General features: G+C 43.5%; 1 protein-coding gene across 1 annotated transcript in view; it reads right to left on the bottom strand.

Moving 5' to 3' along the window:
* Positions 1 to 24,185, bottom strand: part of COL4A4 (collagen type IV alpha 4 chain) — a 129,561-nt gene that overhangs the window by 29,918 nt on the left and 75,458 nt on the right. The window contains exons 26-37 of the mRNA XM_029933685.1: positions 21,838 to 22,021; positions 20,389 to 20,457; positions 19,132 to 19,239; positions 18,201 to 18,419; positions 15,642 to 15,803; positions 13,960 to 14,130; positions 13,074 to 13,217; positions 9,945 to 10,052; positions 8,654 to 8,835; positions 7,732 to 7,795; positions 4,135 to 4,209; positions 502 to 609 (exon numbers count right to left, since the gene is read on the bottom strand). Coding sequence (XP_029789545.1) covers positions 502 to 609; positions 4,135 to 4,209; positions 7,732 to 7,795; positions 8,654 to 8,835; positions 9,945 to 10,052; positions 13,074 to 13,217; positions 13,960 to 14,130; positions 15,642 to 15,803; positions 18,201 to 18,419; positions 19,132 to 19,239; positions 20,389 to 20,457; positions 21,838 to 22,021 — 1,594 coding nt within the window. The remainder of the gene's footprint in view (positions 1 to 501; positions 610 to 4,134; positions 4,210 to 7,731; positions 7,796 to 8,653; positions 8,836 to 9,944; positions 10,053 to 13,073; positions 13,218 to 13,959; positions 14,131 to 15,641; positions 15,804 to 18,200; positions 18,420 to 19,131; positions 19,240 to 20,388; positions 20,458 to 21,837; positions 22,022 to 24,185) is intronic.

The raw sequence follows: 24,185 nt of genomic DNA, 5'->3' as shown, positions 1-24,185 counted from the left end.
CGCTTGTCAGCCTGTCACTTTGCACCTGGCTCCCTGCTTGGCTTGTGACAGGTGTTGTCTTGGTCTAACCCCCTGCCACCCATGGAGACAGGACTGGCTCCAACTCACAAGAGAGGAATGGGTATGTTTGAGTGATTTGTCCCAAGTCACAGGTCTGGGAAATGGCAGAGTTGCATCTGAAACTAGGTCTGAGTGAAAGCTGGCCTTTTCTGTTATACCAGAAGGTAGAAGAGTACCCGGAAGTTTCCAGGCTCTTTTCAAGATACCTGGACAGGGGCGCCTAGGTGGCTCAATTGGTTTTAAGCGTCCAACTTCAGCTCAGGTCATGATTTCACAGTTGGTGGGTTTGAGCCCTGCATTGGGCTCTGTGCTGACAGCTCAGAGCCTGGAGCCTGCTTTGTATTCTGTGTCTCCCTCTCTCTCTGCCCCTCCCCACTTGCACTCTGTGTCTCTCTCTCTTAAAAATAAATAAACACTAAAAAAAATTGGATAAAAAGATACCTGGACAGCCTGGTGGTCCAGAGGAGCCAGGAAGTCCTGGCCTTCCAGGTGGTCCTTGGGGTCCTTGAACACCGGGCATGCCCCGCTCTCCAGGTGCCCCCAGATGTCCTAAAGAAAGAATCGAACACCTGAATAATCGGAGATTAGACTTTGAGGTGGTGAACCTACAGTTACCTCCAACTACAGCCCCTGCCATTCTTTTCTATTATTTCTTGTTTACATTTATAATTTCTCTATTGAAAAGACAGCAAAATGAAACACTTCTAAACCTACCACCCTGATACAATCTTTCATGTGTATAATAACGTGCAAATAAGACCCACAATTTTATATTTTGATTTTTTAAATTATCATTGAATTGTAAGTAATTTCCCAAACTTGCCATTTTTTTTGTAATTGCTGTTTTTAAAGGACTAGCTGATAGCTTATTGAGTTAATCTTAATCTAATTTTCTCTTACTATTGGCCATTCGAGTTATTTCTCTTTGCTGTGATGCATAATGATCCTTATACATTTTTAATCAATTCTTCTCATATCAAATTGTTTCCTCAGGAAAAATTCCTAGCCATAGAAAATTTCTAGGTTACACTGTATGGTATTTGGGGTGCACTATAATGCTGAAGTATTTCAAAGTAAATGATAGACATCGTGGAATCCTAACCCTAAATACTTCAGGAGGTATGCCTGAAGAAACCGTTTTCTACACGGTTAAAATAACATCATCACAGCCAAGAAAATGAAGAACAACGTTAATGTCATCTAGTCCTCGTTCCATACTTGAATTGCCCCAATTGTGTCCCTATTGTCCTTTACGGCTGGTTTGTCCTCACTGGGTCCCATTCCAGAAACACACATGCATCAGATGATTATAACCTTAAGTTTAAAAAAAGTACTGGAGTCTCTTTCTCAGGACAGAGACTTGCTGAAAAGAACATTTGAATAATAGACCATCGTGTTCTTGACAGAGGCTGTGAAATGGTTTCTTGGCAGTTAAGTGCTGCACCATCTCACACCGCCGCGTGTAACCTGAGGACTTGTTAGTTTGTTGGCTTCTTTTCTTGCCAGTTCAGTCAAAGGAAATAATACTTCAGACTTACTTTAATTCTATTTCTTTGATTACTATAGAGGATGACTATCTCTACATATGTTTCTTCATAATGTGTCACTTTAATACAATTCAGACTCCTAGGATAAGCCAATAGTCTGTGCTGAAATTAGCCAGTTGAATTAGCTAATAAAGTATATAGCTCTGTTACTTACAAACCCATGGTGGGGCAGAGTCATTATTTATTATGACACACACGGAACAAGCCTGTGTTAATCTATACCTGCTCCCTGATCAAATTTAAGATCCATGAGCCTCACTGTGTGTTACTTTTTTATCCTGAAAACATTCTTGTAGGAAAGGTAGGACAGCATCATTCTTTTCTCCAAACGAAAAAATAAAGGCTTGCCAGCCCGGTGGCACCTGTGTTAAGAACAGAACTTGTGAGTTCATCTATGCTGTGTTTTCTCTCTGAACTGAAAGGGGGAGGTACAGCTGAACCCACTGCACTCCTGTAAAATCCCCGGAGACAGATGTGAGCTCTATGGCTTCTAGCTGGACTCATTCAAATTCAATCCATGCTTTTCCTGTCAACGGGAATGGTCTATTTAGGTAAACTCTGAGTGAGTGAGAAACATATGAGATAATTTAGAAATTTTAGGCTAACGTTATTGTACATGAGAAAAAGAACAATTTAAATGGTGACAAGCACAGAACACCAGGAAAATCACATGAAGGCAAATTTTCTTTAAGAAGTTAGCCTGGGGTGCCTGGGTGGCTGGGTCGGTTAGGCATCCAGCTCCTGATTTCGGCTCGGATCATGATCTCCATGGTTTGTGAGTTTGAGCCCTACGTTAGGCTCTGCACTGGCAGCGCGGGCCTGCTTGGGATTCCCTCTCTCCCTCTCTCTGCATCTCCCTTGCTCATGCTCGCGCTCTCTCTTTCTCTCTCAAAATAAATATGAAACTTTAAAAAACACTTTTAAAAAAGTTAACATAAGTGTAAAATAACTCAGATTGATCTTTTTTAACTTAAAATACTAGGTAAAATCAAAGCCCTCCATTTGGAGGCTGGTTTCATCTTACTATCTTAATGGTTTACATAAAAATACCAGTAAATGTGGAATTTTCAGTTTACAAACTGCTTTCAAGGAATCTTATTTGATCCTCAAAGCACTCCTATAATTATGCAATTATAATTATGCAATTATTAATCCTATAATTATACTTATTCTTAAGTAAGAAACTAGCTCACAAATGATGAGTAACTCACCCAACGTCACATGGGCAGTAATGATCAAGGCTGACGTGGAACCACAGGCTCTCCTTCTTAAGGCCTCTCCCTCTGGGATTATTAGGAACCTCCATCATGTTAAGCTCAAAACTATTTTCCCCTCCAAATGTACACGTGATCTGTACATTTCGGTTAAACTATCATGTTATCTAAATCTATTTGACCAGGTCAGAGGTAAAAGACAGATGTGAAAGGCAGTGAGAAAGTTCTTGCCATTCTAATAGCTTGTTTTTCTGTTCGCCTTCCCTTTTAGCAATCTTGTGGTATAAAAACAAAAAAATAAAATTTCTGATAATGCTTCTGCTCATATATTCCTTCTGTTGTAAGTAATGAAACATGACTGTTGTCCAAGAGAATGCTAAGATGATACACAGAACTAGTGAGAGGAGATATTTTAATTTACAAGGGGCCCATCTAAAGACAAAACTCTTTCTAACCTGCCTACTATTGGCTGAATGGGATTGTGCAGCCTTCTTTAACCAATCATTTGTGGATGACATTTGCTCTTTCCATGCCATGCAAGTTCCTATGCCCGCATCTTTGTACACTTGTCTGATAATCGACTTCAGATAAATTCCTACAAGTCAAGTCACTAAGTTAAAAGGCACGTACATTTCGTCAACGGTCGGGTACTGAAGCCAACCTCAGCCTCGAGTAGAGGATGAGAACCCACAGGAACATCCCAATCCGTTCTGAGGGATTTCATGCCAGCTGTCACTGATAAACGAAGTACTGTTTTGAACTATTTAGATTCATTGTTGGTGATGAGGTTTAATTTGTTTTTCTGGTTTGGTTTTTAGTAAATGTGATAGTCCGTGATATCTCAACAATGGCACTCCCCATTCACATACGATTTTCTGAGTAAGAAAGAAAGGGCTGGAATGATAACCCGAAACTGTGGTCAGTGGGCGTGGTTATGCTAATGTATCATTTATAATTCTAGAGATTGGGAAATGGTACTGCTTTTAATTGCTTGCAATAATCATTTTTGACCAAAATGTCAAAGTCCGGGCATGCCAAAGGAGTGGACTGTTATGTCAACAGCATGGGTCATGGGGGCCATGGTGGAAAGAGATGGAGAATCCCTGGTGTCTAATCCTGATGTCCTTCTGGACCAACGATGTGGTGGCAGTGTTGATACATAGTCCTTCTCAGATGTATCTTAATGGGCAAAGGGAGAAGGAAGAAAATACGGATATAACCATTGCTGGATAGTAGTATAAAGTAATTGTTCTGTTTTTCAAACCAAAGTTATTTTTTTGTTTGTTTTAAGAAGAAAAACTCTGTAGGTGTACCTGGACATCCAGGGCTGCCCGGTTCTCCCTCTGGACCAGGTGGGCCGAACAGCAGAGCAGGGTCCCCTTTGTCTCCTGTAAGTGGTACAATGCATGTAATATTATTTAAGAGAATTTAATTTTGTTTCATAAAAGTGACTTGATAATTATCATATTCGCCTTTAGAGCTTATCTTCAAATGTTCCAGAGGAATTTTTGGAAAAATAGGGGTTTTCCTATATAAGAACAATGGAAACATAGTTGCAAGATGTGATTTAAACACATGCACACACGTGCACACACACATGCATCATTTTATAGTTCATAACAATCATAAGAAACTATAGGTATTAGTATGCTTGAATTTTTAAATTCCCTAAAATAGTTTCTAATTTAGGTATGTAAGAAATTACTTGGCATTGAGTGACTATATTTTATATCGTGTTTTAGAAACAAAAAGCAGAAATTGCCCCTGTTTAACTGCTACAATCACAGGTCAAGGTCACAAGGAAGCTCAACTCAACATCCTTGTAAAAACAAAATTACAGGGGCACCTGGGTGGCTCGGTTGGTTAAGCATCGGATCTTGGTTTTGGTTCAGGTCATGATCTCACAGTTTGCGGGTTCAAGCCCTGCATCAGACTCTGTGCTGACAGCGTGGAGCCTGCTTGGGATATTCTCTCTTCCTCTCCCTCTGATTTAAAAAAAAAAAAAAAAAAGCTGATCATATTCTCATATGAGAGAGCTCTGACTCCAGATATCATGAGTGCATTTCAAGTCCATGCAAACATGGCCAAAAACGGGAATGAAGAGAGTAAGAAGTAGGCTTGCGTTCTGAGAGAGGTGGAGGAACTATAATAAATGCACAGGTAAGCACAAGAGGAGGGACTCGGAAACCATGAAGCCATAAAGTGTCAACTCAAATACGAAAACTTCTTTATTTGTAACTATTTCTAAAGAAGATATCTACGTTATTCTTTCTGAATAAATAAGTGTGCACCCTCCTTTTTCTCCCATAGCAATGACCGTATTATTTACGGGGTCTCTCAACACGGACAGCATGCTTCATGAGTGGTAAGGAAGATTTTTCAGTGGCTTAGTAAGTACTCTCTTATATTTTTCCTTTTTTTAAGATTATATTTTTTCAGGGGTCTCTACATCCAACGTGGGGCTTGAACTCACAACCCCGAGGTCAAGAGTCGCATGCTCTTCTGTCTGAGTCAGCCAGGTGCCCCTGCTCTTTTATATTTTAAAGTTATTCATTTTAACCTGTGATAAAGTAAAATATAACTGCTTATCAAACTTGTGAATTCACTTATCACTGCTTTCTAAGGTTAGAAAGGTGAATCATATTTAAGATTCAAAGAAAAATATTAACCCAACGGCATACAGGGACAGTAACAACGTTATAGATTTTGTGTAAACACTGCAGTTTAAGATATCCTGATTTGTGTTTGCTTCTGTGTCTGAATAAAAGGTTAATGAAACCTCCTTTCTCTAAGAACATTATGAAAATTTTTTTTCATGTTTACTTATTTTGGAGAGAGAGAGAGGGTGCAAGCAGGGGAGAGGCAGAGAGATAGGGAGACACAGTATCTGAAGCAGGTTCCAGGCTTCAAGCTGGCAGCACAGAACCCAATGCAGGGCTTGAACTCAAGAACTGCGAGATCACAACCTGAGCCAAAGCTGGACACTTAAGTGACTGAGCCACACAGGCACCCCTCTCTGAGGACATTTTTAGCCACGTCTAACTATGTGTTTTCGTTTTCCTGGAAATCTGATTAAGGTAGGAGGATGTCACTTGTATTATGAGGCAACATTGTTATGACACAAGGTAAACCAAGGCCTACGGGGCCAAATCTAACCTGCAGCTTGTTGTAAATACATTCTTATTGGAATACAGCCACACCCCTTACTGCATGTTGTGCAGCTGCTTTCATGCTATAGATGCACTCATGCACAGCTGAGTAGTTGTAACGGAGACCACAGAGCTGAAAATACCTGTGGTCTGACCCCTTCAGAAAACACACGAGCTGACCCTTGGCTTATGGTAAACATGACCCAACTGTAATATACATGTGGCCCAGACACTCTTAGGCAAAAATATTAACACCTGATAGGAAGTCAGAGTCTTGGCCTTCTCTGTGCACCATGATTCCTGTCTCTGGGACCCTAAAAGCCATATCTATAGAATCCTTAGAAGAGATATTGGGACCTATGGGGCAGAAGGCTTCTAAGCCAAGGTGGACACTGCTCACCAATGTGGGTCTGGTCTTCATGCACCTGAGCTGTCACTTAAGGAGCTGTGATCACTACAAAGGTCACTAAAGGACCCCCACTGAGGAGAAAGACCCGTGACCTGTGTGCTCCATGGGCACCCTGTTCTCTCTCCAGCACCCCTGCATCTGAATGACAAATGTGCATGATTTGTGTCTCGAGTGTTTGACTGTCTAATGGAGTCTAAAAAGAACTGCTGGGTTAGTGCCTAAAATATGTAAAGAATTTATATAACCCAATACTCCCCCAAATGAATAATCCAATTAAAAATGGGCAGAAGACATGAATAGACATTGTTCCAGAGAAGACATCCAGATGGCCAACAGATACACGAAAAGATGCTCAACATCACGTATCACCAGGGAAATGAAATTCAAAACTTCAATGAGATATCACCTCACGCCTGTCAGAATGGCTACAATTAACACAAGAAACAACAGGTGTTGGTGAGGATGCAGAGAAAGGGGAAGTCGCTTGCACTGTTGGTGGGAATGCAAACTGGGGTAGCCACTGTGGAAAACAGTATGGAGGTTCCTCAAAAAGAGAAAAACAAGTACCTTAAGACCCAGTAATCGTACTACTAGGTATTTTCCCAAAGAATACAAAAATACCAATTGAAAAGAATACATGGACCTCAGTATTTATAGCAGCATTATCCCCAAAAACCAAACCATGGAAACAGTCCAAGCAACCATCACTTGATGTATGGATAAAGAAGATGTGGTGTGTGTGTATGTGTATCTGTGTGTGTGTGTGTGGAGTGTGTACATACATACAAATATATATATATATATATTTATATTTATGGAATCAAATGCTATATTACTCAGCCATAAAAAAAAGAAATCTTGCCATGTGCAACAATATGGATGGAGCTAGAGAATATGATGCTAAGCAAAATAAGTCAGAGAAAGATAAATACCATATGATTTCACTCATATGTGCAATTTAAGAAACAAAATAAATGAGCAAAAGGGAAAACGAGAGAGAGGAAAACCAAGAAACAGACCCTTAACTAGAGAGAACAAACTGATGATGATTAGAAAAGGGAGCAGGACTGGGGGAAACAGGTGAGGGGGATTCAGGAGGGCACCTGTGGTCATCCCTGGGGGTGTATGGAAGTGTGGAGTCCCCGTACTGTACCCCGGAAACTAATATTACACTGTATGTTAACTAACTGGAATTTAAATAAAAACTTAAACAATAATAAAAGAAACCCTTGGATGTTGCAGTTTGTTTGATGGATTTAATTTTTCATTTGTGCCAAATGTGCGTGCTCGCGGTGTTATGAAGACCCGGGACTAGCAGCCTGGTGGACGGCGGCTGGGTTCCCAGAGCCTACCTTTAGGGCCTCTCATTCCGTCGATTCCTGAAAGTCCAGGGGACCCTGGAGAACCTGGCTCACCCTGAGAGTTTAACACAAAAGACCTTGTTTGGTTTCAAATGCAAATAGCACGTTCCTAACATGATCCAGTCGTTACCTTCCATAACCAATGCCCACATACGTGCAGTGGTAAAGAAAATCAGAAACGCATTACAGGCAATATTGCTTCATGCGTCTAGCTTTTAAAAGGTGCTCAAAGCCCAGAACCAGAGGTACAAACGGGTAGCGTCCAATTCTCTATTTCTGATTGCAAAACAGTAATTGCATCCCATAACTTGAATTTTAAGTTTTGAACACGCAAACTGATACCAAATAAAATACTGTTAGAAGACATTTTTTTTTTTTTACCAAAAACGTAAAACAATCTATTTGATTCCAAAAGATGGACAGCAAATCACATTCATCTTCTGGAAGTGATGATGTAGGCTCCTACATGCTTCGTACCTCTTGGCTTCCCAAGGGGGTATTTGACTCCTGGTTCTGAAGACCAAATGTATTTACAGCAAAATCTGTGATATCTGCAGTTCGACGGGAAGACTTAGGAACCAGAATGTGGGTCATATTTCAGATGATTCTTTCCTCCGATAAACCATGAATCATGAGAGAAACTTCTGTGGGGCTATTTAAACTAGGCTGGGGGGTGCAGTACATAAAGTGACTGGATCATCTGTTACGAGATACAGGTATGAACACTGGCCAAAAACTATAGTTAGCATCATGGCCTTCCCGCCGGCTGCACCCTTCCTTTGGCATTTATCCCTTATCCTCTAAAAACCAGTTAAAGGGCAATGACGTATACTGACAAATTATGACTCCTTCTTAGCATCCCAAGAGCAAAAGGGTTTTATTATTTCTTTCCTCCCCCAAAGCAGCCACTTACCTGGTCACCTGGAAATCCCGGAAAACCAATAATCCCTCTGAGCCCGGGTGAGCCCGGAGGGCCTGGGGCTCCCGGGAGCCCGGGCTGCCCGGAGCTGCCAGGCTCCCCTCTGTGAAATCCAGGTGGTCCGTGTCTTCCCGGCTCTCCTCTCCTCCCCTGCATCCCCGGATCGCCTTTATCACCTGATGGGGTTGGAAGTGTTAACAAACCTCTTTGAGGAAATCCTGGGCCGGGCAATAGTGAGGCTGCGGGTTTGGGTTCTACATTTATGAGATAAAGCCAAAGGTTTTGGGAATCTGAATTTCTGCCCTAAGCCGTATCGTGATGGTTTTTGGCTTCAGTGAAAGAAGCGCCCGCGAAGAGACTGGGGGAACCGAAAGGAGGACCGGGCACGCAGGGTCATTCGCTTTCACGCACCCCGTTTTACGAAGGAGGAAGAACCTCGAAGAAGTTAAAAGACTTTCGCCCCCTAGCGGCCGGTTCAGGAGAGAGCCAAGACAAGACCCAGGCCTCAGGCAGACTAACTGTGAACTTGGGAAAGAGAATACAAATGTGGCGGTCAAAATCCTGGCCACACGGTGTCTCTGAGGAGCAGCAGCACAGGCACAGGGTAATGGTTAGAAAGGCAGAGTTGGGCTGCCCCCCATCACTGACTGAGGATCTGCGTTTTCAGAAGAGCCCAAGGGGTTCCTATACACACTGAAAACCATGGAGTCCTGGTCACAATGACCTAGACAATCGATTTTAACAATTAAAATGATTCGGGGCACTTGGTGGCTCAGGTGGTTAAGCATCTGACTCTTGAATTCCACTCAGGTCAGGATCTCACGGTTGGTGAGTTTGGGCCCCGCATCAGGCTTGGCGCTGACAGCACAGGGCCTGCTTGGGATTCGCCTTCTCCATCTCTGCCCCTCCCCTGCTTGTGCTCTCTCTCTCTCTCTCAAAATAAAGAAATAAACTTAAAAAAAATAAAATTATTCATTACAATACCAGTGACCAAAAACAGGGGTACTTTAATGCTGGAACCAGTATTATATGTATAGTCTTAGGGTTGATCTTAGTTTGAATTGTCAAAACCTATACATACCTATGAATTTGACGTTCTGGCCCGGAGAAGCAAAAGAAAAATGCAGCATGAGGTTAATCTGGGTATAGTGATGTCTTAGAAATAAATGTGACCTTGGCTAATCTCAGCATCATTAGGAAAGCTGTCTGTATGCATGCTTGTTTGAACAGCCCAAAAAGAAGTCTACTCATTTGATACAGTTTAAAAAAAAAAATAAGTGCTTACCTTCTGCTCCTGGGAATCCACTATCTCCAGGAGGTCCAGGCTCTCCGGTTTTCCCTTTTAGGGCAATTATAGCTATCTCTCCTTCATGTCCTGGGGGCCCCCGTGCTCCTGGAGATATTAATGATGCATGTGAAGAAAACCAGAAGCCCCACACATGCGATTGTTCAACTACAGCGCTTTCCGTCCAGTTTGCAAATCCACATCTCAGTTATTAAACCGTATTTATGCTTATAGCTTGTACAATGTCAATACCGTCAACCGATTTCTCTAAAAGAAGGGCCGTGCCTTTTACATTCCTCTCCCAACTTGACCGGCCACAGGGTCCGGTGTACAGGGAGTGATCAGTGAACGCGTGCTAAATACAACCAAACGGGTCTCGGAGGATTAAGTTGAAAAAGATAGGCTTGAAAAGTTCCAGATCGAAAATATGTCTCTTTATCCTGTTAAATGTGAATTGCCCACCTCGTATTTTTCAGTTCCCTGTCCTCCCTTTCCCTGGCCACACTCTGTTGTTTTCCCTACATTAAAAGAACACTTATCTAGGTGTGCCTGGGTGGCTCAGTTGGTTAAAGTTTCGACTTCGGCTCACATCATGATCTCACGGTTCATGGGTTCGAGCCCCATGTCGGGCTCTGTGCTGACAGCTCACTCAGAGCCTGGAGCCTGCTTCAGATTCTGGTTCTCCCTCTCTCTCTGACCCTCCCCTGCTCGCACTGTCTCCCTCTGTCTCTCAAAAATAAATAAAAACATTAAAACAAATTTAAGAAAGAACATTTATTAGTCTTGCTTCTGCACGTAGAGAATTCTGAAAGGTAGGAAGAATATATGATGTTTCTATCTGATTTTGTGAACACTGTCCTGTTGGAGGCATGTGTTCAAGTGGGCTCATACCAGCAAGGTGAGAGCCGATTATGAACAATCCAAGAATTTTGTAAACAAGCTGTTAAGCCGTTGGCAGCTTAAATAAAAAGAAAAGCCATGGTGGGAATATTTACACTGTGGGAGCAAACACAAATCAGGACATTTAAAAAAAAAAGTTTTTATTTATTTCATTTCTAGTTAGTTAAAACACAGTGTAATATTCTTTCTTAATTTTTTAGATTTCAGACTCCATAATAGCAGAGCAAACATCACTCAGTCTAAGCTAGCAAAGAGTGACTGTGACTCCTTGATTCTATGGAATACATTTACAGGCTAGTAAAACAAAACAAAACAAAAAAGTAGAATCAATCAACCCCGAAGAAAAAGTAATTAGAATGGGGTGTCTGGGTGGTTCAGTCAGTTAAGCATCTGACTCCTGATTTCGATTCAGGTCATGATCTCACTGTGGGATCGAGCCCCACGTCAGGCTCCAGAGCCTCCTCAAAATGTTCTCTCTCTCTCTCTCTCTCTCTCTCTCTCTCTCTGCCACTCCCCCTCTTGTTTTCTGTCTGTCTGTCTCTCTCTCTCTCTCTCTCAATATAAATAATCTTTAAAAAAAAAAAAGAAGTAAAAGTAATTTGAATTTTATAGGCTATTTACCCAAACGGCTGTAAGGACAAAAAAACTTGTTTCTAAAAGTTGTCAAGCATTCATCCTCAACCCTGGAAATGAAATGTTACCTTCACTCACTGCAGCTGCATGGCTATGTGGTAAAAGTAAGTATTTATCAGGGACGGGCACAGAACATCTGAACCAGTGGTCTTGCAATTTTTATTTTTTAATAGCAGTGACAACTCTTTATTTTTTAAAATCTTTTCTACTTATTTATTATTGATTCAGACAGAAACAGAGCATCAGTGGGAGAGGGGCAGAGAGAGAGGGGGACACAGAATCCGAAGCAGCCTCCAGGCTCTGAGCTGTCAGCACAGATCCCGACACGGGGCTCGGACCCACAAACTGTGAGATCACGACCTGAGCCGAAGTTGGACACTTAACCGACTGAGCCCCCCAGGCGCCCCAACAACTCTTTCTTTAAATGAAGCTCGAGAGAGGCACAACGCATGGCTTCTTCTAGTTCAGAGTCCGCAAACCAGAGAGCAAAGCCCACCTACAGCCTGTTTGTGTAGAATCATGTTTTTAAACTGTTAGGGGGCAAACCCAAAACGAGGATAATATTTTATGACATGTGAAAATTAAATGAAGTTCAAATTCAGTGCCCATGAATAAAATCTGATTGGAATATAGCTACATTAGCGTGTTTCCCTGCTGTCTCTGACTGTTCTCATGCCGCCAAAGCTGACCTGCGTGCTGTCGGCAGAGACCATACAGCCTGCAAAGCCTAAAATATTTAGTGTCTGCCTCTTTATTTTTAAAAAAATTATGTTTTCTTTCAAAGAAAGAAAGAGAGAGAGAAAAAGATGAAGGAAGGAAGAAAGAAAAGAAAAGGAAAAAGAAAAAAAAAGAAAAAGGAAGGAAGGAAGGAAAAAAGACAGAAAGAGAAAGAAAGAAAGAAAGAAAGAGAGAGAGAGAGAGAGAGAGAGAGAGAGAAAGAGAGAGAGAAAGAGAGAGAGAGAGAGAGAGAGAGAGAGAGAGAGAAAGAAAGAAAGAAAGAAAGAAAGAAAGAAAGAAAGAAAGAAAGGAAGAAAGAAAGAAGGAAAAGAAGTTGAAACAGGGTTTGGGGGTCAGGAGCCCTACCTGCACCCTCTTCCCAATAGGTGAGAAGATTCTCTCAAACTCAATAGCTATAATCAAAGCACTTTTTCCTCTATTCAGAGAGCAATTCATTTATCAGCAATATGCAATGTGACTGAGAGGTAAGGAAAATGAAGCGGTTTAAAATTCTAAAAAAAAAAAAAAATCTAAAAGGAAGAAGAATCCAAGCTTTAGGCTAGTATTATTTATTTTTCTTTTTTAAAAATTGTTTTAAATGTTTATTTATTTTGAGAGAGAGAAAGAGAGAGAGAGCACACACGTGGGGGTGGGGGGAGAGAGAGAGGGAAGGAGAGAATCCCAAGCAGGTCCCCTGCTGTCAGCGTAGAGCCTGACTTGAGGCTCAAACTCATGAACCGAAACAAGAGTTGGACACTTACCTGGCTGAGCCACCCAGGTACCCCAAGACCCATTTACCTTCCAGAGGCCATGTTTGCCCACTCTGATCAAACACCAGGACAAGGCATGCTGCCTCATCGTGCTGTTAGCTGCGTTTACCTTTGGCGCCTTTCACCCCCTGGTCTCCAAGCGAGCCTGGCTGACCCCTCTCTCCTGGCTCCCCCTTACTGCCAGGGCGCCCGTCCAGGCCAGGCTTTCCTCTCTCCCCTGGAAAACCTGGGAAGCCAGGCATCCCCTGGGAGCCTGTTGAAATGAGAACAAGAATTTTGAGAAAAGCCATTTTATTTTATTTTTTTATTTTTTAAATTTATAATAGTTTATTGTCAGATTGGTTTCCATATAACACCCAGTGCTTCTCCCCACAAGTGCCCCCCTCCATGACCATCACCCCCTTCCCCTTCCCCCTCCCCCTTCAGCCCTCGGTTCGTTTTCAGTATTCCCAGTCTATGCTCTTTGCTGTCAGCGTGGAGTTGTGCCCGCCCGAGTTCCTCAGCTTGTACTGAAGGCAAACTAACGACCAAGGTCAGCTTCCCTGCATGTGGGGGCCGTGCTCTCCTACTAAGCTCTGCGCCCCCCAGAGCTGAAGTGCAAGCCTTTATGTTTTCTGAGCCCTGATCCCATAAAGCTTTAAGAGAACCGGGAGCCAGGGACGCAGGGCTGGAGGGTGGGGGCTCACCCAAAACACAAGTGCATTAGCCTTGACGCTGTACTTTATCAGCTCTACCCAGTCAGTCAGGCAGAAGTGTTTACCGTTCTGTGGACTTAACACCCCCACCCGCCTTCTCCCATTTACCTCCCCCGAAACATTCAGCCACTGGAAATAACAATACAGAGGATAAGAAGGGATCTGTCACCAAGGGAAGAAGGACAAAATCAGGCTGATATAACAGTAAATTCAACGGTATGATCATATGTAATAGTCTTCGTTTGGCGGTGGACTTGAGGTGTATACAATGGGGGGAAACAATGGAAAAGCACTACCCACCCTTTGGGCCCGGAAGACCAGGCAGTCCATCATCACCTAAGGGGCCTGGGACTCCAGGGGGTCCTGGGGGTCCATGCACCCCTGGCCGTCCGGGGACTCCAGGGAGGCCCTTCATTCCAGCTGGACCAGGAGGCCCCATATCCCCTCGCTGTCCTTTCCAACCCGGGGGACCTGAGACAAAGCACAATGACAATAACGTAGGAAGACTGAAAACTGGCTTGGCACATGGAGCAGGAAAGAAAAGAATTCAAGAGAGCTTAAATCGGGTCTCTGTGCCTTTGGAACCCTGGTTATCAGCCCAAATCACAGCGGCAAGGCTCCGTCAGTCTAAGAACCTATTTCTCTGGCAGCAGGCAAAAGAAAAGCAGATGACTTGAATAATGATTTCCCAGGAGAGATGCATGAATGCTCTAAAGAGCATTTAAAATTTTTTTAATGTTTTATTTATTTTTGAGAGAGAGAGACAACGTGAGCAGGGGAGGGTCAGAGAGAGTGGGAGACACAGACTCTGAAGCAGGCTCCAGGCTCTGAGCTGTCAGCACAGAGCCTGATGTGGGGCTCGAACCCACAAACCATGAGATCATGACCTGAGCTGAAGCTGGACGTTCAACTGACTAAGCTACCCAGGTGCCCCTAAAGAGCATTTTAAAAAATGGAAAATGGATAAGGGTGAAGAACAGAGCCATTATTCACATTTACTCTTGAAACAGATTAGAAGAAAACTTTCCAGGTGTTTCCTGAAGCTATGGCCAAGTGAACCTTGGTCAGGGTGATCACCAGAGAGGATTGTAGAAATCACAGCAATGTCATTTAGTATTATGGGTGCCAGAAAGGAAGCCCCATCATGGCAGGGATGGCCCAATCTCGCTTTGATCCACCGAGAGGGCAGATTCCAGCACTTGGGTGAATGCAACAGGATTTGAGTTAACAGGTGACAAGCCACATGGTGAAATGGAGATCACACTAGAAAGAGCCCTCTGGCACCTTGTGGTGAGAGATACCTCTTCCTGGGTCTCTCCGGCCCTACCTGTGCTGCTGGGTGTGTCAAGAATACAAGGGGCACACCTGGGTGGCTCAGTTGGTTAAGTCTCCGACTTCGGCTCAGGTCAGATCTCATGTTCATGGGTTTGAGCCCCGCGTCAGGCTCTGTGCTGACAGCTAGCTCAGAGCCGGGAGCCTGCTTCCAGTTCTGTGTCTCCTTCTCTCTCTGTCCCTCCCCCTCTCATGCTCTGTCCCTCTCTGTATCAAAAATAAATAAAACATTAAACAAACAAACAAAAAGAATACAAGGTCCTGGCCGCTCTTTACCTGGGCGACTGCTCAAGCGTGTGGGCACAGCCCGTCGCCTTGGCAGATGATAGAAAGAGCAGGCGTCCTCCAGGCGGCTATAAAGCACCAGTTCTCCATCACAGCACTCCTCTCAGATGCTGCACCCCACTGCACGTGCAACACCCATCTAACCCCACTTCTGGTGCCCCCCTGATGCTAGGGGGACAAGGACAAATGACAAGAGCCACAGAGAAGCTCCTGCTACGTGCCATTCTGTGAATAGTATAGTCTCTGTCTCTGCACCAAGAGGCTTGGTTCTGTCCATCCCTAAAAGAATGGCAGGTGATCTTATTCCGTGGTGGGCAGGGTCAAGTCGCAGACCCTTCGGAGGTCTTGACATGGCTGACACTTACCTGGACTGCCCGGAGCCCCGGGGAGTCCGGGCCGCCCTGGTGTGCCCGGGGTGCCTCTCCCACAGGAATGGCCGGGTGGGCCTGGGATCCCTGGAAACCCAGCACTTCCCTCTCTGCCTCTGGGACCTTTGAGACCCGGGAATCCGGGCAAGCCAGCTGGCCCTGAAATGATACAAGGCACTCGTGACGCTCAGGGCATGAAACTATACAGAGCCAGCCTGCAACAGAAGGTTCATGCATCTCAATCCCAGACGTGAATGTGTGGATCGGCTCAGTGCTCACAGGAGTTACGTCTCTCAAAGGATTTTCTTATCATAGATGGTGGGGAGCGCCACACGAATGGGAAAACCATGCATTACTAAGAGAGTTCCTTGATACGGTTATGTAGACGACAAAGAAGTTGATTATGCAAATTTGAAAACTGCGCAGTCCTTCTGGATTTTAATTAACTCTAACACCGTGGTGGGCTTTACACCAAATCTCCACAGCACTTACACACCCAGTTTGCACTGTCTGGATGTACTTTTTGTAAGATATTTCATCACTTGAACTCTTAAGTTTCTGTTGATTGAAAAGGCAGTGTCATAATTTTCAGGGGGGAAAAAAAACCCATCATTCCAAGCCCTAACCTAAATCTATTTTATTTTTCCAAGTTTCCATTATACTTTTGTTCATATGTTGACATTTTTTTTGTTTTTACTTTTATTTATATTTTTATATAGTATATTACCAAGTTGGTTTCCATATAACACCCAGTGCTCTTCCCCACAAGTGCCCCCCTCCATGCCCATCACCCCCCGTCCCCTTCCCCCCTCCCTCTTCAGCCCTCAGTTTGTGCTCAGCATTCAAAAATCTCTCATGATTTGCCTCCCTCCCTCTCCCCAACTCTTTTCCCCCGCTTTCCCCTTCCCATGGTCTCCAATTAGGTTTCTCCTGTTAGACCTGTGAGTGACAACATATGGTATCTGTCCTTCTCCGCCGGACTTATTTCGCTTAGCAGGACTCATATGTTGACATTTTTAAAGCAGTAATTGCAGTGCACGCTCAATTGTTGGATTATTTCATATTGCATATTAATCTGCAAATGTTTTCAATTTTGTTGTAATCCTTACAAATGTAATTTTAATTGCTAATAGCTGAATAGTATTTCTTTGAGAGAGAGAGTGTGTGTGTGTGTGTACACGTGTGTGTATGACTTAACTCTATTGTTCCCATTTGTTCCTCTAATGTGAGTGATAGGAGTATTTTTTAAATGTTTATTTATTTTGAGAGGGAGAGAAAGAGCACACATGCATGGGGGGTTGCGGGGCAGAGCGGGGGGAGAGAGAGAATCCCAGGCAGGCTCCGCGCTGTCAGCGCATCCTGACTCAAGGCCCCACGAACCATGAGATCATGACTTGAGCCAAAATCAAGAGCCAGACTTTCAGCTGACTCAGCCACCCAGGTGCCGCCAAGAGTATTTTCATACTAACCTGCATCTTCTGCTGCACACGCCTCTTAGATACATTTTCACAAGTGAGATAAGAAATTACTCAAAATACTAAGTCAAAATTATTTTTGTTGACTCTGATAATATGTTATCTGTAACTTTCCAACTACCTGGGGTTTTGTATATGAAAACTTTGACTTCCAAACTACAGAGTAAGTAAGCTCTCTGGTGACAGAGAATGTGGCTTCGTCCCTTGGCCTCCATTTGCCTCGTATTAAGATGCTATTGTGGATGCCTAAGAAATGTTGGCCCATCCACTGTCAGAAAAGACTTTGAACAGTGTTTGTAAACTCTAGTCTGGGGTCCACTCTTGGTCACCATCACCCAAAAGCCCAAATAGGTTCAGACTGGATTGCTGGCCTCCATGCAATTCACATGTAATTAATTAAAATTCCTGAGACCAGGGGCCCTGAAGATGATGATTTTAATGACCCTGACCCTGGCTTATTTTTAAGTGCATGAAATCTGAAGACCTCTGCTGATCCTGAGGAACCCTTGGTGAATTTGGAAAACGGTGTAAATCAGTGCCCGGGCCATCTTCCCACCTCCCCCGCCTGCTGCCCCTGCTGGGACGAAAGTCCCTGCGCCCTGTCACCTGTCCAAATGACACAGCTTGTGTGCCAGGGCCCAGCCCAACCCAGCTCTTCCGTGGGGTCTCCCTGGACGCTGTCTCACCCTGCTCCGCCTCGCCGAGCTGCCCCTCCTCTTACAGGTCATCCTTGAACCTGGCTTTGGCAGGGGGCAGGTTCCCTGGGCCCTGCTCCTTGGGCGATTACAGACCTAACATACTGTCCTGAGTCCGAAGCAGGCAGATGTCCAGTAGCTGCTGAATCGAACTGAACTGAGTCGCAGTGAGCCGCCCTGGGTTTGAAAGGCACCAGTAAAATGCAAAGGCAACGCTAGGGACGCAGGTTATTTGAAATGTGACCAGTGCTCATTTATGAGAGAAGATTCCTGGGGGGACATTTTGCATTCTAGACTTCTAAGGCTAGGTAGTCTAGACCATCTTCAGGGACCTGTTGCAGACCCAGGTCGGCTTTCTGGACACAGGGACAGAGCAGCCCGCGTACCTGCAAAGCCTGGGTGTCCTGGATCACCTCTGTGGCCTTTTGACCCCGGCACCCCTGAAAGACCTCTGTCTCCCGGGGGACCTGGGTGGCCATAGGCAGTGTCTCCCATGCTTCCTTTCTGACCATTTGCTCCACGAGAACCGGGAACGCCTGGTGGCCCGGGAAGGGAGGACCCTGTTTCACCTCCAAAACCTGGATCTCCCATGTCACCACGGAAACCTAGTGAAAAATATTGTTTAAACTGTTAAAGGTACAAATACAGAACCAGTACAAAGGTAAGACTGCTACTTTGATTAAAAAAACACATTTAAAAAAAAAAACAGGAGTAGTGACTAAAATTAAGAGTGACTTTTTTTTCAAAAAAATTTTTTTATGTTTTTTATTTATTTTTGAGAGACAGAGAGTGCGAGCAGGGGAAGGTCAGAGAGAGAGGGAGACACAGAATCGGAAGACAGGCGCTAGGCTCTGAGCTGTCAGCACAGAGCCTGACGCGGGGCTCAAACCCACGAACTGTGAGATCATGACCTGAGCCGAAGCTGGACGTTTAACCGACTGAGCCACCAGGTGCCCCAAGAGTGACTTAATAGTCAATGTTGCTTTGCCACTTTTCGTAGGAAAATACACCGTGAGTTTGTGTTTTCCAGAAGCCAACAATGTTTCCCTAATTGCTTTCATCCACTGGCAGTGTGTCTACACTGAGCAGTTTCTACCAAATAACAGATATAGTCACCTACACCTCATGCTTCAGGTGGAAGTAGCCCTGAGGATTTACAGAATTATCGGAACCTAAAAGTTATCAAAACATAGCTAACAGTTTAATGTTTCAAGAAAAAACATTCCCCCATGACCCAGGGACCAGTGGGCATTTGCTGACTAAGGTCGTTGAGTTGCGGGGTCTATACGCAGTCCTAATTGGAGGCCACTCACTTACCAGGTGGACCAGGTATTTCTGATATTCCCGGTTTGCCACGCTGACCCTTTGGCCCATCCAGACACCTCAACCCTGGAGCTCCCCGAGGGCCCGGAAATCCCTTTGGTCCTAAATAAAAACAACCAAACCTCACTCAATAAAACACAATTCGAATGAGAATGAAATAAGGTGACTAAAAAACAAAACTCTATCTGTCTTTTTCAGAGAATTTCTAATTTATGGAAGTAAAGGTGTTGCCTCACCTGGTTTACATAATCATTTTAGGAATCATGTGACCCAAATAAGTGTTTCAAAGAATAATTCTGTTAATGTACTTTATTTTTTAAAGAAGTTAATGTTTATTTTTGAGAGAGAGAGAGCGTGCGCTCTCTCTCATGAGTGGGGGAGGGGTAGAGAGGGAGGGAGACGCAGAATCTGAAGCAGGCTCCAGGCTCTAAACTGTCAGCACAGAGCTGGACCCAGGACTCAAACACATGAGATCATGACCTGAGCCAAAGTCTGAGGGTTAACCAACTGAGCCACCCAGGCATCCCTTCTTAATGCATTTTAAGTCATATGTAAAGGATTCTTCCTGAAAGCCTTTGAGATGCACACTAGCACTCAAATGAATCCTTTGGTTCCCCTGCTCTGTCTCAACACAAATATCCGAGCAGAGCCCCTCCTTGTAGGAAGAAAGAGATGTGGCCTGCTGGGAAAAGGCCAAAATCTATTTGCCCACATCTTACTGAATTTTCCCTAAAATGAAGTATAGGTAAAAAGCATCTGCAAAAGGACTTGAGATCAAAAATAATAATAATAAACATTCTGAGATTTCCTACTGTACATTATCTCAGCTAAAATAACTTTAAAGGAGATACGTCTGCCAACTTCAAGTTTGAGCGTTCATGTCTCTTGAGATTTGGAAAGCAGAAGACAGTAAAACATAATCAGTAAGCACATTATCATTTTTCACTCTTGGGGGATAGGAAAAGAAAGAAGGTACAGGTTTAAACTTCTCAAAGAGCAGACATTTTTCCTGATATGTAATCAAATCAAGGTAAATTTTGTTGCACAGAGATCTAAAAAAAACTTAAAAACCCACCTAGAGTGTGCCCAAACCAGTAGACTAGAGCCCTAATGGGAATTACCACGAATCCTGTTTTCCCATAGTCCTTCAAAACCCGGTAAGAGTTTTAGAAATATCCTCATTAGTTGCCTGATGATGAACTATTGGTTACTCTGGGGGATGTGCAAACAGTAACTTCTCACTGATCCTACCTGGAGGTCCATCAAAACCTGGAGGCCCCGGTCTCCCAGGGTAGGTTACGTTACAAGAAATTGTTTCACCTGGAATGAAAAAAACAGGTGGCATTCATACAACTGATAACCCAGTGTAACATGAATCTCAAAGACAACTCAAGGTATTTTTTCATCTAGTATATGTGGAATTCAAGGGAAAAGAAGATCCCAAGTGTCATTAGATCATTTGAACTACCTTTATTCTGAATTTCTAGAAGCTTGGTCCTGAAATCTGAACTTCAATGATCAGACAGCTATCATAAACATAAGGGGAATAGAAAAAATTCCAAGAAGTATCGGTTTTAATAGCGTATGAGAAAATAGTGTATTTATATGCTCAGTGATCTCCAGTACAATGGAATCAGGAGATTTGGTGAAGACGGAAATAGCCACAACGTCTGACACTGAGTTCAGAAGATCTGACTCCCAGTTTGGGTGTGGGAGTGTGTAGACGTGGGCGCTGAGTGAGACATTAATTCCAGCTGCCGTTCAAGGAGGGGCTGCCATGGGTCAGCGGCTTCAAATGTATTGTCTCTTGGTGTTTTTAAATGACTCTGCAATGTGATCATTGTCAGCCCTCATTTTCACTGGTGGAGAAGGCAAGACTCCAAAGCTTGTGCTTCTCAGTTCCCTTCTGCTTTAAAATAGAATATACCTCTTCTCATAGAAATAATGTATTACTTCATATGCTCTCAAATCAAAAATGGACCAAGTGAATACAAATACTGTTAGATGTTGATGGGTCCAGAACCATAATCTTAAACCTTACTGAGGACCAAAATATTGCTTCTCTATGTTGTCAAAGCAAGAACCAAAGATACTATTTCATTCTAAACCTTTGCAGTTAATAATGTAGTCCAAGGTATACATACATATCACAAAAGAAAAAAATCTTAATTCTTTCTCCAGCCTTTTCAAAAGTTTTCAGCTATGATACTGCAGTCACTTTATTGTTTAAATGAAAAGAACTGTCAAATATATTTGAAATCCCTTCCTTTTATTTTCTTCGTAGAATGCCTACAAAGGGTTTTCAAGAAAAACGATGTATGTCTTAAATGAAATACTGGTGTTTTTTATTAAGATACACTGCATTGTCTCAAAAGACTATAAACAAATAGATATTTTGAATATATACGTAAATTTAATGCAGATTGCTTAAGTTGGGAGTGAGAGATGAATGAAGACAACTTTGCTATGCCAGACAAATAACACAATGAAGACATTTTAGTATTTGAAGAATTTGTTTTAAATATTGGTTGTGCTGTAATGCTTTTAGTTGTCTGGCAATATTCATGGTTTCAACAGCAGTTTGAAGGAATTTTATTTAGTGGTTCTGCTACTGCTATTACAGCTTGGCCCAGAAGAGGGGATTGCTTTAGTTTCCACTATTTTCGGTGACATTCTATAACACAAAACATCCAAAATTACCTTTCTGACCCTTCAAGCCCTCAAGGCCCCTCTCGCCGGGATGGCCTGGAGCTCCTGGGGGCCCTCTCTCTCCTGGTGGACCCGGAAATCCTAGTCCCGGTGGCCCCTTAGGTCCTGTTCTGCCTGGGGGCCCTGGCAAGCCAGGAGGCCCTTTATCACCTGGGGCTGCGTCTTCATGATCCCCCTGGGAATATGTGCATCGTGAGTCAATCACCAATCTTTGCAAGTCCGTAAGCCCAACGCAGTCATTGTCATCGGCTATAGAAACACGTGGAAAAGCCTCATAATTCCAATAGACAGTAACTCAATAGCAAACATAATTTTAGATAATTAACTTAGTTTCTTCTTCATCCTTGACAAAAATATTTACAAATATATATATGCTCGGGGGGGAGGGGAACACCTCAAATACAGAAAGCTGTGTGTGTTATGTGTTCAATAGAGAATTTAGAAATTTTTTGTTAGAACAATTTTCTCTTATCAAATGTAACAAAACACAGAAATATGTCAGCTGAGGGAGGTAAGGTAGAAGGCTTACAAACTGAATAAATAAATTCTTAGGTCTCTGAAATTGTTTTCGTATATTCTTTTGAGAAGAGACAGGATAGACTTGATGACCCTCCCCATCTGCAAAGGGCTGACAAACACTTTCCTCTCCTGCTTAAGAATTTGGCCTTGGTCAACCGTCTAGTTCTGCTCCTCTGGAAACTTCATAAAATGTGGATGTCAAATATATTGCAAGGCAACATTGCTTATGGTATTGTCAACCCCTGGCTGTGAAACTTGCATCTGGCCTGGGAAACTCTGATCTGTGCAGAGTCCTTACTGGATTTCCTCAGGCGATGGTTCCTAGAAGTGGCAAGTTCCCCGTGGGGTCCCCGCAAGCTGCGTGCCTCTGGGGCAGGAGCCTCTCAAGTCAAGGCTGCGGGCACATGTGCTGCACGTGGACCTCATTTCATTCTCTCCTGAATGGCGATCAGGACTCCTGCCAATGAGCAAGGCATGTCTGATGCGACCCTGCTGGCGAGCTGAGGGGTTTCTTCTGTCCTCCTGAGTAGCCTGGTCTCATGTGTGGTTGACGATAGTCTCGTGAGTCCAGACTTTTTCAATGAATCTAGGAAGACTGCTCTAGACCACTGTGGAAATTCCTCACCCAATGTGATCTATAGATACATTTTTGTTTTTCACAATTAGATCAGAACCTGAGGACCATTACCACTCGGGGATGCTGGTTTCTAATTTCTACAATGGAAGAGTAAACGAAACGGGGATTTGCCAAATCTAAGGCAGACATCATTCATGACACCTGCTATCAGCTGAAAGACCAGAGAGCCTTCTGACCATCTACCCTGATTTGACTTCCAGGCTTCTCTTACATACACCTGTCTGAAGGAGTGCCTATAAATCAGAAGTTAGTCCTTCTCTATTACAACACTGTCGATGGCAGGCAGCATAGTCTGGGGGAAGCAACACAGGCTTTGGCATAAGACAGACTGGGGTTTTCACTGCTACGTGGGCTAGTTGATAGAGGGGTGATCTTGAGTAGCACACCCTAAGCCTCCATTTTCTGTGGTAAAATGTGAAAGAGGATTGCGCTTCAGAAAACTGATGATGTGGGAGCCCCTGGGTGGCTCCATTGGTTAAGTGTCCGACTCTTGGTTTCGGCTCACGTCATGATTTCATGGTTTGTGGGTTCAAGCCTCACGTCGGGCTCTGCAGCAGGTAGCATGGGGCCTGCTTAGGATTCTCTCTCACTCTCCCTCTCTCTCTGTCCCTCCCCTCTCTCTCTCTTTGCCTCTACCAGAATAAACTTAAAAAAAAAAGAAAATGAATAATGTGAGTGAAACATAATGTAAGCATCCAAACATGCCTCATGTACCCAAGACACTTTAAGTTCCTAAGCACGAGATCATGGCTCATAGTCTTATCTTATGACCTCTGTTACCTTCACATGGTCTCCACCCAAAACATGTTTGAAAAATGCAAACAATATCAAGTGTCAGTGGGATTTTCCATCAATTTAATATGTCAGTTTAGTGGATTTGCACTAGTTTACCCTCTCTTGCTTGCCACTTCCCCTCATGCATTTCTTCACCTGGGGACAGAACCGAAGGTCATTATTGGGACCTGTGCTCTATGCTCCCCACTACAGAGTTAAGTGATCAGACTGGCTGTCACTGGGGGCTTTGTAGATACAAGCGCCCCAGAAACAGATAAACACCATGAGAATGATGCAAAGACCAAAGACAGGACAGAAAGTCTTGTGGTGATGTAATTGTCACTCAGGATTTCAGACCATCTGCAACTATGCCACACCTTTTGTAACAATCATCTTTTTCTGTCAGTCA

This window comes from Suricata suricatta, chromosome 3, assembly GCF_006229205.1.
Source record: "Suricata suricatta isolate VVHF042 chromosome 3, meerkat_22Aug2017_6uvM2_HiC, whole genome shotgun sequence".
NCBI lineage: Eukaryota > Metazoa > Chordata > Mammalia > Carnivora > Herpestidae > Suricata > Suricata suricatta.
This window is presented reverse-complemented; position numbering and strand designations above follow the sequence as displayed.